The sequence below is a fragment of the Neopelma chrysocephalum genome, unplaced genomic scaffold (genome assembly GCF_003984885.1).
Source record: "Neopelma chrysocephalum unplaced genomic scaffold, ASM398488v2 Primary Assembly neopelma1_44, whole genome shotgun sequence".
Classification (NCBI taxonomy): Eukaryota; Metazoa; Chordata; class Aves; order Passeriformes; family Pipridae; genus Neopelma; species Neopelma chrysocephalum.
The window spans coordinates 13,684,879-13,701,614 of NW_020897703.1; the positions used below are offsets into that span (position 1 = coordinate 13,684,879).

Genomic DNA, 16,736 nt, shown 5'->3' on the forward strand with positions numbered 1-16,736 from the left:
CTAAAAATCAAATTGAGAAGAAATAATCCAACAATATCCAGTGCAACACGTTCTGGTGTTCTACTTCACGGAAGGAGATTTTTAATGATCTATATCAATGTTTTCCATCTACATAGAATATATTTCCTAAAAAACATAAATGGTTGTTCCTGTAGTATATGAAAGTAAACAGAGGAAAGAAATCCCAAACTGATGGCTAGACCAGAACACATTTTACAAAAAGCACAAACATTCTTCTTTCAGCCAAGCATTTCTCTACTTAACAGCTTTAAGTCTTCTGTCATAAACATAAAAAAAACATTCAAGCACTTCTGTTTAATTTACATATTTGTGTGTCAGTGGAAAAGACAAGCATTCTGCTCTTGACAAATATCCACAAAACAACTTTCTTATCTTCCTTAAAACTTCTATTTCCCATGATGTCTACAAAAAGCTTGTCAAAGTGGAGGGTGCTGATGTGCTGAACCATGCTACCTATCCTGTCTCATCCAAGTTTCTCAGGCCGTGTAGGGTAAGAGTTTTTATTTTTCTTTTATATTGAAATCCAGTTGTGGTCTCACACTTTTAACCAACATGAAATGAAACTCATAATTGTATTAGTTAATCAGTTAATTCAGCATTCTTTAGACACAGTGTCAGTAATTGTACTGACTGAAAACATACAGAGACATTTGGAATCAAATTATTGATATGAACAAGACAGGTCAACACACCCTGTTTTTCACATTAATTCCATAATGCAATGGGTATAATCAGTCAATAAAATACAAACATTGAGTTAATGGGCATCTGTGTGAACACTAGATATTATCTAATAAAATAGTAAAAGAATAATACTTTTCATTCCTGCCAATTCAAATAAAATATGATTTTAATTGAAAAATAGTAAATATTTCATATTTGTAAATTTGCTTCTTCTTTCCTAACTTCCTACAGAGCTTGCAGCTCCCTAACTTGCTACTATTTAAACCAGGTTGTTCACATTTTTTCTTATTGTTTTGAATTTAGCTCATTTTCCCTGATAACTAATGAGGGATAGACATTTCTAAACATACTCTGAGATGCTTCTGTTGCTTAAATGAATCTTTATTACAATTTGAGAAAAAAACTGTCTCCACAAATACACACAGAACCTCAAATGCACACAGAACAGTACAATAATTAACCCAAGACTGATATGGAGAGGTGAAATTACTCTACCTGACATTTTCCCTAGCTAACCACATCTCTTTACATCCCAATTCACCACAGTATGTTTCTGAAACAGATGACCTCTTTTTACCTCTCTCAGTATGTAGCCCAAGCTGTGTAAATTCTGTGATGTCTGGCTTTTAGGGATATCACAGAACTAGCCCTGTCCTTGTGAAATGGAAAAGTACCTATTGTATGTATTTTGTAATTTATCCCCTTTCTCCTATTTCTCTTTAATGTTGGCATTATTTTCACATCACTGCTAGAAATATTGTTTCATCCAGCCAAAATTCTGCTCCTGCCATCTGCCAACCACTCACCTCCTTTTTAAACATAATCTCAAAATCTTCTTTGGCTTAATTGACTCTTTAGTGACTCTTTGTGGGTTGTATAAAGGATGATGACTGTTGCACTATGTTAAGCAAATCACAGTGTAAAAATGTTTCCTGTTCCAGAAAAATTTAATTACTGTAATCCAAACCAGTTTGCCTGGAAATACTGAATGTACACAGAGTATTCCCAGCTACCTTGTGTTAAAAAAAACATAATTTTTGCAATAATGTAGGAATCTTCAGCTTCTCCATGACAGTTGGCTACAAGACTGTCTTGGGGAAAGGAAGATGCACCCTGAGGAACTTCTGGTATATTGAAGGCCAATATTATTGCAGATTGTCCAGTGTCTGCACTGCCACTAGGTCACACGGCACTTTCCAGGCAGAAATCTAGGTTCTCTACCCCAAACCTCATGGCAGAAAAGCCAGACAAAAGACAAAAGACAGCATTTCAAGAACACTGACTGTAACATTGAAGAAACCAAACAGAATAAGTAGCATTCAGGAGTTCTAGCAAGGCAAATCCCTGGTCTTCATTTCCTTCCTCCTTCTCCCAGTTTGGACCAGCATACTAGGAAGACAGGAGAGCTATTCTATTACACAGGACCAGGACTGCTGTGGAGCAGTGGCTACATATTTATAACATAAGGAATATCAGAAACTTACTGCTACAGTTTTGTCAACACAGGTTTTTCCAACATTGCCCTGGAATTCATAGCAGCTAACACTGACACTCGGCAGAGTGTGAAATGAATTGGGGGAAACAAAAGGGAAGGGGGGGTTGTCAGGCTCCTTTATCTTGTGGACCCTTACAGTTTTGCCAGTCAAGATAAGGAACCTTGTTCAGGCAGTGACAAGAGGCTTTTCTTAGGTTTGTTTCTCCATGTCACTTGGAATAGCTGTCAGAACCCAGCAGCCTGCAGACCACAAGCTGAAAATCCCTAATCTAGACTGGCTTTGAACACAATTAAGACAACTCAAGAGGAGGGAGGGAGAGGGGAACAAATATTTAACTGGATCTGTATATGTATTACAGCAATAACAGGAATACATTATACAAATCTGTATTTAAACACAGGAGACTGAAATCACACAGATTCATTTGTGATTTAGCAGTGAAGTGCAAGAGAGCTGCAAGCTGGCCTGACAAAGCGATCACCTGCCAGTTATCCCTCTGCTTCCTGTGCAGCTAATGTAGGCTGGCAGAAATGCCGGTTTGGGGCAGAAAAGAGTGACAATCCATAGTGATCAAACTCGGCAGTGCTTTGTGCCAAAGTCAGGTGTTTACAGCTGTTTATGTGTTTCTGACAGTTCTGCTCCCTTACCACCAGGTAAGCAGGAATGTCAGTCTGATGAAGGAGAGGGCATCCATAGCCGGTTGTAGACAGAAGAGATGTAGGAGAAGGTACGTGGGAGAGGATGTGTGCCCTCAATCCCGGTGCAGGCCGCTGGAAGCTGCTGTGGAAGGGCAGCCACAGTGTCACAGTTCTTCCTGGGCTCAAATGTGCTTTGCTCTGGGAGCTGATGTTCCCACCATCTTTGCATTGCACAGCCATCCCCTCCTACCTCTGCTTCTGGTGCCACTGCTCATGAGGCTCTAAGGTGGGCTGGGTCAGAAAATGTGTTTGGTAGAAAAGTAACCATATGAGCCACTGTGCAAATGGCTACAAGGAAAGAGTGGCATGAGAAAAGGTGTTTTTTTAGCCTCCTCAGACTCATACATTTGAAGCCAGTTACTTTAAAGAGTGAGGACAGACAAAGCAGTACTGGAGGTTTAAAAAGATATAATCATAATTCTTCTCTGTTAAGCTACTGGTTCTTTCTCCATCCAGTTCATATTTAAGGTTATTGTATAAATTGTTTATATAATTTCATTTCAGGAGATGAAAACAAGAGTGTCTGAGTAATCCTAATTAGAAGCAGTGTAACAACTGGTATTGGAAGTAAGATTTTTTTTTTAAATTTTTATTTTGGAGCCTAAATTATATATTCTTTTTATTTCTCTACTACTCAACTCAGCTATGTGTATTTGTATTTCCTCACTAACTGCTATCTTTAATTTTAAGACAGCTGCATCACTGATGATAAAGCACACAAAGATCAAACATGTTCCAAATCTCGTGCCAAGCTTTCTTCCAGAAGGAAATTTACAAAAAGAATAAATAATGAAAGTCATAAATCATAAATACCTCAACAGCACTTTCTCCTTAACCATCACTGGATTTAACAGTCCTAATTATATTTTCATCTCTGTCGTAGATATCTGATATTTTTGCCCATGCAATTCTAACTTGGAATGGCTCTAAATGAGCTCCACAAACTGGGCACTTGTTTTGGTAGTGGTGCTATTCTGTGCAGCCAGCACAATGGGCTTCTGCTCTTGACGAGCTAACGCAAGAAAAAGAACAAAATCACGGGACAGCTTTTCCCCACTATTTATTAACCTCTCAAACTTTTGTCATCCGTACACAAGCAAAAAAAGATGCTGCTAAATGATCAGATCAGACACATTGATTACTTCTTACTCACTCAGAACTATAATTGACTTTGTTGAATCCCAATTTCCATCATGCATTGCAGGACAGGCAGTCAAAATGCTGTGAGAGATGATATGAGTGACTAGAGAGAACCTGATTTTAAGATCCCTGATGCAATTTTTCTGCCAAACTTGAGAAAATAATTACAAGATTCAAAAAAATTCCTTTTGCTGTTTCAAATATAAGTGCCAAATGTGTTACTTGTATACGCTTGACTTGCTTGAAGACATGAACCTTGAAAAGGACTATCTTTTTTCTCAATATAATTACCCCCTCTTTCTGCCTTTCAACTGCAGGAGATAAATGGAGCATATGTGCATGTTTTTCATGGGTTGAGACAGAATCACACAGAAAACAAGCCAAGGAGCAAGAGTCATCAAATGTGACTCCACAATATATATTATCAAACTGACCTTGCCAGTGCTGGCTGGGTAAGGCAGTAGGCTGTGTCCTCAAACTAGTGGATCAAACTAGAGTGATGCTCCTATGGAAGGAAGGTCGCACATCTAATTCACAATATTGAGTATTCTACAAATTTTAGTATTTTCTAGGAATTTCTGTTATTTTTTCCATTTTTTAGTTTATTTATCTAAATACTCATTCAGCTAGGCATGAGGAGTCTGAAAGGGAAAATGTCTCTTCAGCCAAACTGCCTTCCCTGTGCTCCCCCAAGCATCTCCATAACCCTTTTGTGAGGAGAAGGTTAGTCCTGGGGGTCAGTACTTGATTACTCTGCTACTCCGAAAAAGGCCAGCAGGTTTCATATTGGGGCTACTCTGGCTACTTCTGTATTGGTCTGCTCAATTACATGATTAGATACAGCAGAAGAAACTGTTTCCAGTAGAAACTCCCATTAGGGTTTCCAGAAGTCAGGGTACCCAATGAAATCATGGATCATAGATATTTCATAGATTACCAGGTAGTTGAATTGTATAACAGAAGATGGGGTGTTGCAAGCTTTCCTTTGAAATATTGCTATTCACACTGGCATTTGGAAGGGAAGCCTACAGCTGTGTATTATCTCCATACGGCTGGAACTGGAGATAGTGATGTACCCAAACCCTTCCCTGGAGGTTCTGAAACAATTTAGCTGACACAGAGTCTACCTATGTAAGCCAGCAGACCTACTAACAATTTTGTTTACATTAAAGAGCTCTGATGACATAGAAAGACATTCATGTTTTTCATGATGAAGTTCCTTACTAATGTATGAAAAATGTATTTTTCACAGACTCCTACTCCTCTCACACTCCTGTCTTTGTTATCTCCCCTGCCATATGCTGTCACCATGTGACTCATCGCCAAGGACTGTATGCACAGCCTCTGCATTAGCCAAATTGTTACAGGCTGTGATAATGATTGAACTCTGAGCACTTTCACTTAAAGCAAAATGACAAACTTGAACAGACTTTAAGAAAACTACTTTCACATATGTGACATTGGTGCCAAAATATCAGAGCAGCCCCCTAAAGTAATTCGTACAGTTAGGACTGCACAAAGACATTATTTAGAAATATTTGCACATAGTGCTTTGATGCAATCACTTCAAAAGCAGAAAATTAAATGAAATTATTTTTTAACCATATGTGAACAATGTATAGGAAAACCGACTCTGGCATGGAGTCCAAAAGAGAATAGGAATTAATGCACACATATCACTGGGCAGTTATATAAACCATCCACACAGCAGTTATCCTTTCACACAGTTGTCATGTGTATGTTGGAGACACTACAACTTCTAAACCAACACCTTGTCACTGCACTTTGATAGAACACTGTCTGCTTTCCTGTTCTCTCTCTCTCTGTATTCTTTTTTTTGGCTCACAATTTCATGAGAATGTGAAACATTCCCTTTAGAATTCTGCTAATGCTCTATCAAATTCCACATTTGACAATACACCAAATATGTTAAAAGATAAGCTTTCTTTTCACTTGTCCAAGAAAAGTAAACTGAAATATAGAGAAATCAGAAGGAAAATGACTGTGTGTATTGCTAGAGTAGCTAATATGGTGAATGAACATGATTATTACTGGTGTCTTGTGTGGGCTCTTCAAGGCTGCATCTATTATTGAATTGCAATGTCATCTTTACAAACAGTGTATTTTCAAATGCCCAGAGCTATACTTAAGTGCTTGAAAATTGAAATAAGTGAATATTCATTTGCCTGGCAATGTTGAAATTGCAATATTTTGAGGATTAAATCTTGATTATGTCTTTCTCTGTCCAGTGAAAAATCTTTTCTATATAATTGCATTAAATGCATTTAGAGTTGATAGAAAAGCAAATTATGTTTTCACAATCACCCAAATTATTTAAATGCAAAAATGTCAACATGGCTCCTAAGCCTTACTGAAAACTCAGAAAAGGAATCTATATTTTACCACACCAAATTAATTAGGGAAGAAGATGGATGAAAAGGTGACTTTCAGATGAATATTGCAGCACATCCTATAGGAGCTTTGGTATACAAAATACCTTAAAATAAATCACTTTTGATAAGCTTCCAGTCTACAGGATTTGGAGACATTACATGAAAAACATAAAGGGGACGTTCACTCAATCCATGCGTTTTTTGAATATTACATAGTGCACAAGGGGGAGCTCCTGTAACTCTTTATGACAATAAAAACCTGAAGACAATATAGGGAACCAAATGGAAATAAAGCGTGAGAGATTTCAGAAAAAAATACATAATATTCACCCAATAGCAAGAATTATTGTATGAATTTGCACAACTTAATCTGCTTATATCTTCTGAGTTCAGTATGGTTTCATCAGCACAAAGGAGAGGAAGAAGCACCTTCCCCCTTTTAGGATGTATGCTTTCAATGAATAAAGCACAGATTTATGTAGGTTTTAAACTTGTACAAAGATCAAGTTGTACAAAAAGAAAGCTAGCATGGTTTTTGAGGTGAGATGATGTTTTAATTAAGTGTGTCACAGGAAAAATTTATGTGAGCAGATAATCAAAGTCTGTAGCATAACAAACACATTTAGGAGGTCTTCATTAACACTGCTCAGTCAGCCTCCAATCTTGAAATACTCTGCTTTTGAGCACTTAATTTTTCAGCCTTCCTTTCAAGCAGAATTTTTTTGTGTAGCTTCTTGAGGATGTGGGAGTTCTTTAAGCAAAATGCAATATGGAGATTCCATAACAGAAAAAAATATGAAACTTCAGCTTCGATCATTAGCAGGGTTAGAATTTTTTTACTATCTACTACTTAAATAAATAACTTATAAATCATAGATTTCTGTTCCTTCTGTGGATAATTCCTATGCTCTCTTAGGCATTGACAGTTTGCAAAGCAGTTTAAGACATTTGCTGATACCAGAAAGTAGTATTCAGCACCAGTGTCCATTGGAGAGTGGAGATTCGTGCTCTCAGCAGGTCCACCCACATTCATTCCTGTGTCTCTGCAACTCAGTCCTGCAATGCCCTCTTCTTTAAACTATCCTACATCTCACATTCTCCAGAGCAGATAGGCTATTCCTTAACTCAGTTCCTGCTTGGACACCAGTAGAGGGTGTAAAAGCACAGGGGAAATAAGTCTGGTTTTCAGTCAGTGTCTGTCTTTGTAATAGTCAAAATGTTGCTCCAGCAACTAAAAGAAGTCCTTGAGAGAAACCTCACACCGTTAAGCATTGACACAGGAATGCCCAAGCAGCCCAGGACCAAACAGTGCTGGGATTCTGCACGTGCAACGCCCACAGCCTGTGTGCACAAGTTCACAGTGAAACTGTACCGAGCCTCTGGTGGGTCAGTTTCAACTGAGATTTTTCAATGCTTAACAATACGGTTATTTTTTAAGGGGTCACAATTGGTATTCTTTACTTCCAGAATAAGTCCCAAATGTCAAGCTTCTAGTCCAAAGGACAGGACAGCTGGTGTATAACTGGGAAAAGCTATCTAATATGTGCTATGTGTTTTCCTCCAACTCAATGTCAGAGAGGTTTGATCCATTTCAATTTAACGATCAGCCAGGGGCATACTCAGCATGGTGAACTCAGCGCAAACAGTGGAAAAGTGGCCAAATTGTAAGAACAGGATCCTGTAGTCACGCAACCCTGCTGCCAGCTCTACTGGTAACACATGGAACCAGAACTACTACCTATTCTGCCTGCACACTGGAACCTGACCTCCCATCCTTTCTAAGTACTCTTCTGTGTCTTTTCCAAAAATGTATTTGAAATTATTATTGATTTTGTCATTTTGGCTTTAGGGTTACATTCATCTCACATATCCAACTCTACCCCATGGGAATTTTCAAAAACAAAGAGCTACATAGACCAGTACACAGATATTGGCCTGTCCTAGTTAAAAAGACTGAAGCTGTGTTATTTTCCCTTACATAAGTCAGCATTAAATTGACTTTGTTCCCATTCTCCAAAATATAACTGAAGACAATAGTATACCCTCTCTCAGTATTTTATGCTCAATTTAACTGCTATATTGCATTAAATGATGTGCAATAATGTAACCCTAAACGCAAATGAATTCATATTTGGTAAAAAAATCTCTTTGCTGCCTTCTCCAAATAGAAAATTTTTTTGTAGATTTTAATGAACTAGGAAAACCAAACATCCCCATATGGTGAGAAAATTTCAAGGCATGCATTAAAAGAAAAATCTTACGTTACTCATCAAAAACTAATAGATGTGACAGGAGAAAAAAATTAAGCTATGAAGATGAAATTCAGATGATTAGCAATTATGGAAAATCATCTATTACAGTGCTTCTAAAAGACTCACCACAGGCTAAAAGAGAAAAGCATGCATTTCATATTTCCAGACTGGAATATATTAAATTTCATTTGAAGCAAATTATTTACAGCTATAAAATTCCCTGAAAAATTAAAACAACACACACATACCTTGAAATGCATAATGATCAGAACTACTGAGGATGTTATCTCTTTCTAAGACTTTCTCTGAATCTCAGAGAGTTCCTCACTCAAGCCTTTTTCTGGACATTACAGAGTAGTCTGCAGGCCTCTCCAAGATCATTTGCTGCCTGCCCTATAGGTATCATTCTGGCAATCTAAAGATATAAAGTAGTCTAAAGATGTCCTGGAAACATTTTCCTATCCTGATACATCATTTTGGAAGTCATATATCCCCCTAAAAATAAGCAAAATATATAAAATCTACAAACACAGTGCTGTTTTCTGGTACCCTGATTTTTTGTTTCGAATAGCTGTCAACAACTCTGGGAATTTGGCCCTGCAATTCCACTAACTCTCTGATTGTTCAAAACTGACTATAGGTGATGAAGAACAACATTTTTTGTAAGCATTGTAACAGCTGTACAGTTTAAAACTGCAGGAGTGAAGCTTGCATGCAGTAAATAAAATACTCAGGTATTTACCTCTGCTGCATTTACCTTTCACTTAACATAATTAAAGGGAACTGTGGTCATATGGAAAACACACAGAACTAGAATTCATGAACCATTTCTATGCTGTGTAGGTTCTTCTGCCACATTTGTCATGGGACAGCCTGAGCTCCTTCAGGATGAAATAAGGTGACAAGCATCTGTCACATATTTACTCACTCAGCTTCCCTCCACAGAAATGTGTACGGTGTGGGAGGTAGAAGGATGCCTGTTTTTTACACATGTCTTGGAAATAAAGATAATATGGTTTGCAAAGGACCTTATTCCTGTAAAAGTCACCGAGTAGCCTGCCTCAGACCCAGCCCCAGACAAGTTCTGTCTCCTACTCAAGTGATTATTTTGTGCAGGAACAGTCCTGTTGTGCTAGAAAAGCCCAGCTATTGGCAAAGGTATTAATCACTAAATTTTGCTCAATTTCTAAAATACTTTGTACCTGAGAGTGTTTACTACCCTCAGCTGAGTATCACTTCCCATTACTGGGAGGTTATCACCTTCTAGGGGAGACGGATGTTTTTACCTCCTTACCTCTATCAGTTATTTTTATCTGCTTCAGAAAACAACATCTTTTACTCTGGATTCTGCACCTGGTGCTTTCATTGAGAAGCCAAGCAAGACCCCTGACCTGACTTAACTCCAAGTGTTCCACTGAAATGCCAACAACTTAAAGAAGCACTTAGGCGTAATCCGTTAACCGGTTTGTAAAATGCTTACAAAATGAAAGGTGCTAAGTATCTAAGAATTATTACTCAGTGCATGGAAAAATGTTTATGTTCCTACAGGATAAGGCTGTGTCAGGAAGTGGTATATGATTAGTGAATACAACTGTAGGAAAAGGAACTGCATACTGTTACATGTATACATTTAATAAAGGCTGAATGTGACAATTAAGAAAGGTCAGTACCCTTGAGGAAGCAGGACAGACAGACAGGGAGAGGTGGAAGCAGTTATTTTTGCGTCAAGGAAACATGCTAAAATATTCCTTGTTTTTATCTGCTGTCAAGAGATCTTTCTTGTGCAATAAAAATACCTTCAACCTTTTAAAGACATCACATAAATGAATTCAATTAAACTCTTGTGTCCAGAAAGAAGGCATCCAAGCATCTGTTTATTACTGTAACTTTTCTACTCCTGCCATAAAAAATTCTAAAATTTATCAATCTTTATAGCGATGCCTGACATTACTTCTTCCCACTATTACTCTCTATCTATATAAATACTATATTCCACTATTAAACCAGGCATAGAAATATTCATGAGTTCTTTCACATGGGTCCTCATCTGGTGAGGCTGAAGGCAAAGAACTGTTTTACAAAGGGGAACTGGAATGTAAAGCTGCTCTCTGAACACAGGAGAAAATTCTCCCTGAGCAAAGGGCCAGAACAATACCTATACATCAGTTCAGACTCAGTTAAGCCTTAAAATAGGATTTAATAATGAATTTTATGATCCACTGGTTATCCACTGGTCTTGTCACAGTGCAGCTTCTCTTCCTTACCCTCAGCACCTCTCCAACAAAGATAGGAAAACCAGACTGTAACACAAACTTTGGCAGCAGTACACCTGCTAATAATCCCAAACCAGTTACTTTCTTCAGTTATATGACACAATGTCTAAAGCATCCTTATAATTTGCATACTGTGCTCAAATGCATCAAACACATGCTTTGCATTAGCACTTGGTTCTTTTCAATTTAATGCTGCACTTTTGAATTTTTCATAACTGAATTCCCCCCCCTCCAGCAAAAAAAAAAAAAAGGGCAAAACTATGTGCGATTTACCTTATTACAATTTTTAGCAACTTGGCAAAGAGCACTGCTTGACATACTGTCTTTATCTGGCATTCCTAAAAAAGAATACAGAAAATAAATAAATAAATAAATAAATATTGTACATTCTTTAAGTAACAATGAAGATATTTATTGATAGAATAGGGAGTTTGATGGTTCAATACTTTGATAACATACACATTAATCTATGATTTTTAAAGACAAAAACAGATTTATTCAGAAAAAAGTTTCCTCTTGTGAACACAAAAAAGCTAATTTGTGTAAATACTATAAACTGCTTGCTAAGCATAGTACTTTTCTCACAACTTAATATCTGAAGCATGTATATAGGAATTATTTATTCTTTCTCATTTAACATAATCTATGTCTTAGTATCTGGAAGTCAACGTGATACTGAGTTTGCACTAACTAGCATTGCTATGCTATGCTATGCTATTGTCCTGCAAATAGAACATATTGAGCACACAGCATATGGCACAAAACTTGCAGATGCAATTGTTAGCCATCAGATACTGTTCTGGTTGGCATCTAAATAATCCCCTGGCCAATAAATAAAAGTACCTTGATTTACGTAAATGATGAGTTCCAAAGGCTGCCCTTGGATTCATGTCTACAGCACTATCCCACTTGACAGGTTCTTATGAGGTAGAGACATACCCAAACTTATTCAGCTATATAATGAAGGTCAGAGAGCAGCATGTTTACTGCAAGCTGTCTGCTCAGGCACTAACCTAGATTCTCTAGCAAGTTGTGTAGCCCATCCTAACTAAAAAAATTAGACATTTTGTTATTTTTACTTTACTAGCAGGACTCATGTAACTCCATGGTGTTACATTAACTCCATGGAATTAATGTAACATCTATAACTAGTTAAATGTTACATGACATCATACAGTAAGCTTTAGTCAACAGGCCTGGCTTAGAGTGCAGATTTTTGTACAGCTCCGTGTACACTTGTATACAGTTGGGAAGACATGCAGGTAAGTTCCAAAGTGTTTCCTGCTACGTGCAGTACAAATACAGTTGTAATACCAAAATGAATTTAACGTTTCAATTCCAACCCCATAACCAGAGGACTTCCATCTTCCCCTTTCTTCCCCTTTCTCTTTTTTTCTACCATCTGATTTCTAAGTTCTCATACTTACTGTCATTGTTGGAGCCAGTTTCCATAACACCATAAGGAGGAGTGAGAAGTCCAGACATATACTGTCGATATTTCTGAAAGACAGTGATGGCACATTCAGTCAGGTACAGACGTATAAAATCATTCATGGGAATATGTGCTATTTACATTTTTGTGTCTGCTGCCTTTAGCTTCTCAGGCACACATGTGAGGCAATCAAACATGTATTTACTCTTAACACTACAAGCTCTGCTTTCTTGACTGGAGCACACTGCCTTTGTTCCATCAAAAATTGTGCTAAAACAGCTCCCCCTTTCATCTTCTCCAAAGCATGACTTTAAGGGTTCTAATAAATTGATATTTTACTTAGTTGTGTGATTTCCCATAAAGGCTGTTTTAAAGCCTATTTGGAATTGCACTACTTATCTGAACTCAAGCTAGAAAGCTACTTTATTTCAAGGATGGAGAAAGAGTGTTAACTAAGGATTCATAAGAATCCTGTACCACGACAGTTTTGGTGTCAGATTTGCAATATACAGGATTTAGTATAAAAGCTCTAAATGTTTATTTCCAAGACACTACGTTTGGTTTTCAGAAACGACAAGGCTATGAAACACAAATATCAAATACCTCATATTATGTATATCCTCATACAAAAACTGTATTAGCAGATGAAACTTTGTAGCTATAAAAATAATGCCCCTTGTACCACTGTAAGCTTCATAATTGTAAATGATGTCAGCAACTGGTATTTTTCTTCAGTGCATGCTGGTGACATGATCAATAGGATTCAAAGCTCTGTCTACGGCTTAAGAAATTCACAGAAGCTACAAAAATAACACCAAAGGAAAAAAATTGTCCTTTTATCAAATACAAATAATTCAATGAATAAATGACACATCTTTGTTTCCAATCAGACTATATTACTGCCATGCTTAAGGGTAAACAATTATAATTCCCTTTTGGAACCGCCAGAAAACAAGCTTGGGCAACAGGGATGCTGATGTTCAGTGTAAATAAAATGCGTCATGCAGTCCTGACGGTGCGCAAAGAGCTGAACCTGAACAATCAATCAGCTGAAATTCACATAGGTTTCAACTAAGCACACATAACAACTGAGACAGAAAATGTCCTTTATGGTGCGATTTTAATTCAAAAGTTTTATCCTTTGCTCTGTGGAGCTGTTTGGATGTATTAACTTTTAAAATGTTGCCTGCTGAATTTTAACAATGCTTAAATTATTCTTTTAACATTTCTTTTTCTTGGAAATGGAGATGAAAATATCATCAGTTCTAGCACTAAAGACTGAATGTCTTGCATTCTAAATAATAACCAAAGCTACCAAGATTACATTAATCTTAATAATCCAATCCTATTTTTAGACAAGCTATTACATCCTAAAGCTTAGTAACATATTATTTAAATCTCACCCATAATCCAGCTGAATACTCGTAGAAGCAAATCTATGTTATATCGCTGGTCAGTCACACAAAACAAATGCTACTTCACTTGGGGATAAAACTCTCCCATTTTCTTTCCCAAACCATTCACCTTCCCATACTCTGCATCTAGTCCTTGCCTGGAACTTAGTGAGAGGAAGAACATGAGAAATAGCTATTTTCTCAGTTCAACTAGTAATTCATGCACATAAACCAAGGGAAAAACTCATTTTCCTTGCCCAAATTAAAAAAACAGAAGTGTGTCCCAAGGGGTTGAAATAACACTTCATTAAAACAACAGATAAATATTTTGTTCCACCTGCTACTGAATTTGGTCTTGAAATGTTATTTTTAGATGGAAAATTGGAATGTTTCATTTGGGATAAGATAAAAACCAAATTGTATAGGGTGTTTTCCTTTTCTTCTTCCTCACCATTCAGCTGATACTTTTTTGTTCTGTTTTTCCCAAAATAGCATTTTCCCAGAAATACATTATTAGTCCACATTTAATCTACCTTTATAAGGAACTTGAATTGTAGGAAGACAGTAATTTTCTCTTTTATTTCCTCTACCACGTCCACAGCCATCATAAACTGCATGGCAGTTTCCTTCCAATTAATTCTCTAAAATTTTTTCCTGATTATTCATCTCATGAGACAAAACATAGAATACACCATAAAATTTCCAAAAGATTTGAGTACTCAGCTTCAGAAAAAAACTACTGGTAGAATAAGCCGGAATCGTATATACAACTTCAGTGGGGGCATCCAATCTCAGTTAGCCCCACCTCACGCTCAGGATGCCAAACAAAAACACAGACTGCCAAGGATGTCAACTCTGTCATCTTCTGCATGAAGGTCCCACTCTGCCATGGGACAAGTCTACTCATGAGTCTGATACAGCAAGCCCTGTGGACAGTGTTGCCAGTGAAGGAGAGGAATTAATTCAAAACATGCCCTCAGAAAGCTCAGTTGTTCAGACTCCTCCAGGGCACCTCTGCATAAAGTGAAACTTCCTTCTATACCTGGGTATCTGAGGGGAAGACTGATAGGACTGCCTACACACGGTCTCTCATGAAGATATCTCAGCAGGGTGTGGGCTGACATAGAAGGTATAATTTATGCCTAAAATTGTGTCACCTCATCAGTCAAATTAAATGTCAAAGGGAACTTATTTGCCAAGGAGTTAGGGAAACACCATTTGCTGGGAAACCTAAGCACACAAAGAAAGACCTAAGCAACTGCCTAAAGATTCAGATGGAGTAATGAAGTTCCAGGCATAAGATCTCTGAAATCTGAGATAATGAGACCTATCTGGTTACTCTAATGTCTGGAAATGAAAATAAAATGCAGTAAATTAAATTGTACTCATAGGTAGCATCATAGAATGATTTTAAATCATTCAAGATTAACAGACTAAATATTTACAAAATGCTTTTGACAATGTATTCCACAGGTGGTATGAAGCCTGGAAAGGCTTTCCTTATGAAAGACAGCAACGGTTATCAAATCATCATAAGCTTGTTTATTACCAGAAGTCTTCAAGTTTTGTAAATCCAACATGACAGCAGTTTTTAAAACTACACTCAGTGACCTATTCACTCTGTCTTCAGATTTCTACCGATTTATAAACTCTATCATGCAACAGCTTAAAGAACAGACATTTCCTGCATCTAATCTGACAGCACGAGTAATAAAGACAGTATTTTTTTCCAGTTGCTGACTGCCTCATATCCATGCAGTGGTGAAAATGAACACATTTTGACCTTTTCAACTACTGCTATAGCCTAAGGCAAAGAAGAGCACTGACAAGGAACAGTTGGGGATAGGAGAAAAGGAGGAAACAGAATCACACGCTTGCCTTACTGGGAAGGTGCTGTGGGGGAATTTTCATACCAACGGTTTTTAAGGCCACTCATTGTCAAGTTTTTCAGTGTGTTTCTTTGCATGCTCTTATTAAGACTTTATTTGCAATTAGCTGCAGTTAGTCTCAGAGGTTTTCACCACTACAATAGGTTTTCTTCTACTCTGTGAACGTAATTGGCTATATTTTTATATGCTAATGCTTAGAAAGGCAATTCTTATCGTTCTGATGCAAGCTATCCCCAAATTCCTAAAAAATGCTTTTGGTACACATAAGGTACATAAAATACATCGTTGCAGTTAGTCCCTTCTCTTCTGCTGCAAGTAGTGAAGAACTAATAACTGTTTAAAGGGAAATAAGCAGCAAAAAAGAGATTTTTACAATACAAACACTCCAAAATAAGCCAGGGACATGTAAAGAAAATAAACGAACCTTGTCCATGTGCATTGCATAGCACAACCCCAGCACTCTAATGGGAAAGACTCAGGAATGATGAAGGGAAAACCTTTGTACAAAGATTTGAACGCAGGTTCCACACCAAATACTCCCCCCAAGTGCAGCAGTTCTCCAGTTGGCAAAAGCTATCGTAGGGGCTGTGTAATAAGGACTCAGGTAGTGATGGTTTGTAGCCCTAGAGAGTCAGGCTTCTGATGCTTCCCCATGCAAAGGTGAACCTACATGTGGCCAGATACTAGGGATTACTGTCTTGTAACACTGGAGAAAGTTCTGTACACCACAACAGGTGCTTGGTCGAATATATCTCTCTCTCTTTCTCCTTCTCTTTCTTCCCCACTCTCAATCCACAGTGTCACTTTTCACCAGATGCATTTCTGCTATCTCCTGCCTACCACTAACCAGCAGCAGAGAAGGTGAGAAGGCAGGGCCTGCATTACTTGCAAACTTGGGAGTAACACAAAATAAATCATTTCAGTTGTAGAAGTCCTAGGCCAAACATCAAGGTGATCTTCCAACACATATTTTTTAAAACCTAGAGTAACTACTTTATCAGATGCTCTTACTATGACTATTACCTGAGTTCTGCAATACTCTTGTACTAGTTGTCCATACTCCT

The 16,736-nt window shown here is 37.5% G+C and overlaps 1 protein-coding gene across 5 annotated transcripts in view; it reads right to left on the minus strand.

Moving 5' to 3' along the window:
* RAPGEF4 (Rap guanine nucleotide exchange factor 4) overlaps positions 1-16,736 on the minus strand; it is a 156,690-nt gene that overhangs the window by 68,269 nt on the left and 71,685 nt on the right. For all 5 annotated transcript variants that reach the window (XR_003533511.1, XM_027678542.1, XM_027678541.1 and 2 more), the window contains 2 exons: positions 12,385-12,457; positions 11,231-11,295 (listed from right to left, as the gene is read on the minus strand). Coding sequence is in view for 4 of the 5 variants with exons in the window: in XM_027678542.1 (XP_027534343.1) it covers positions 11,231-11,295; positions 12,385-12,457 (138 nt within the window). In the remaining variant the exon portion in view is untranslated. The remainder of the gene's footprint in view (positions 1-11,230; positions 11,296-12,384; positions 12,458-16,736) is intronic.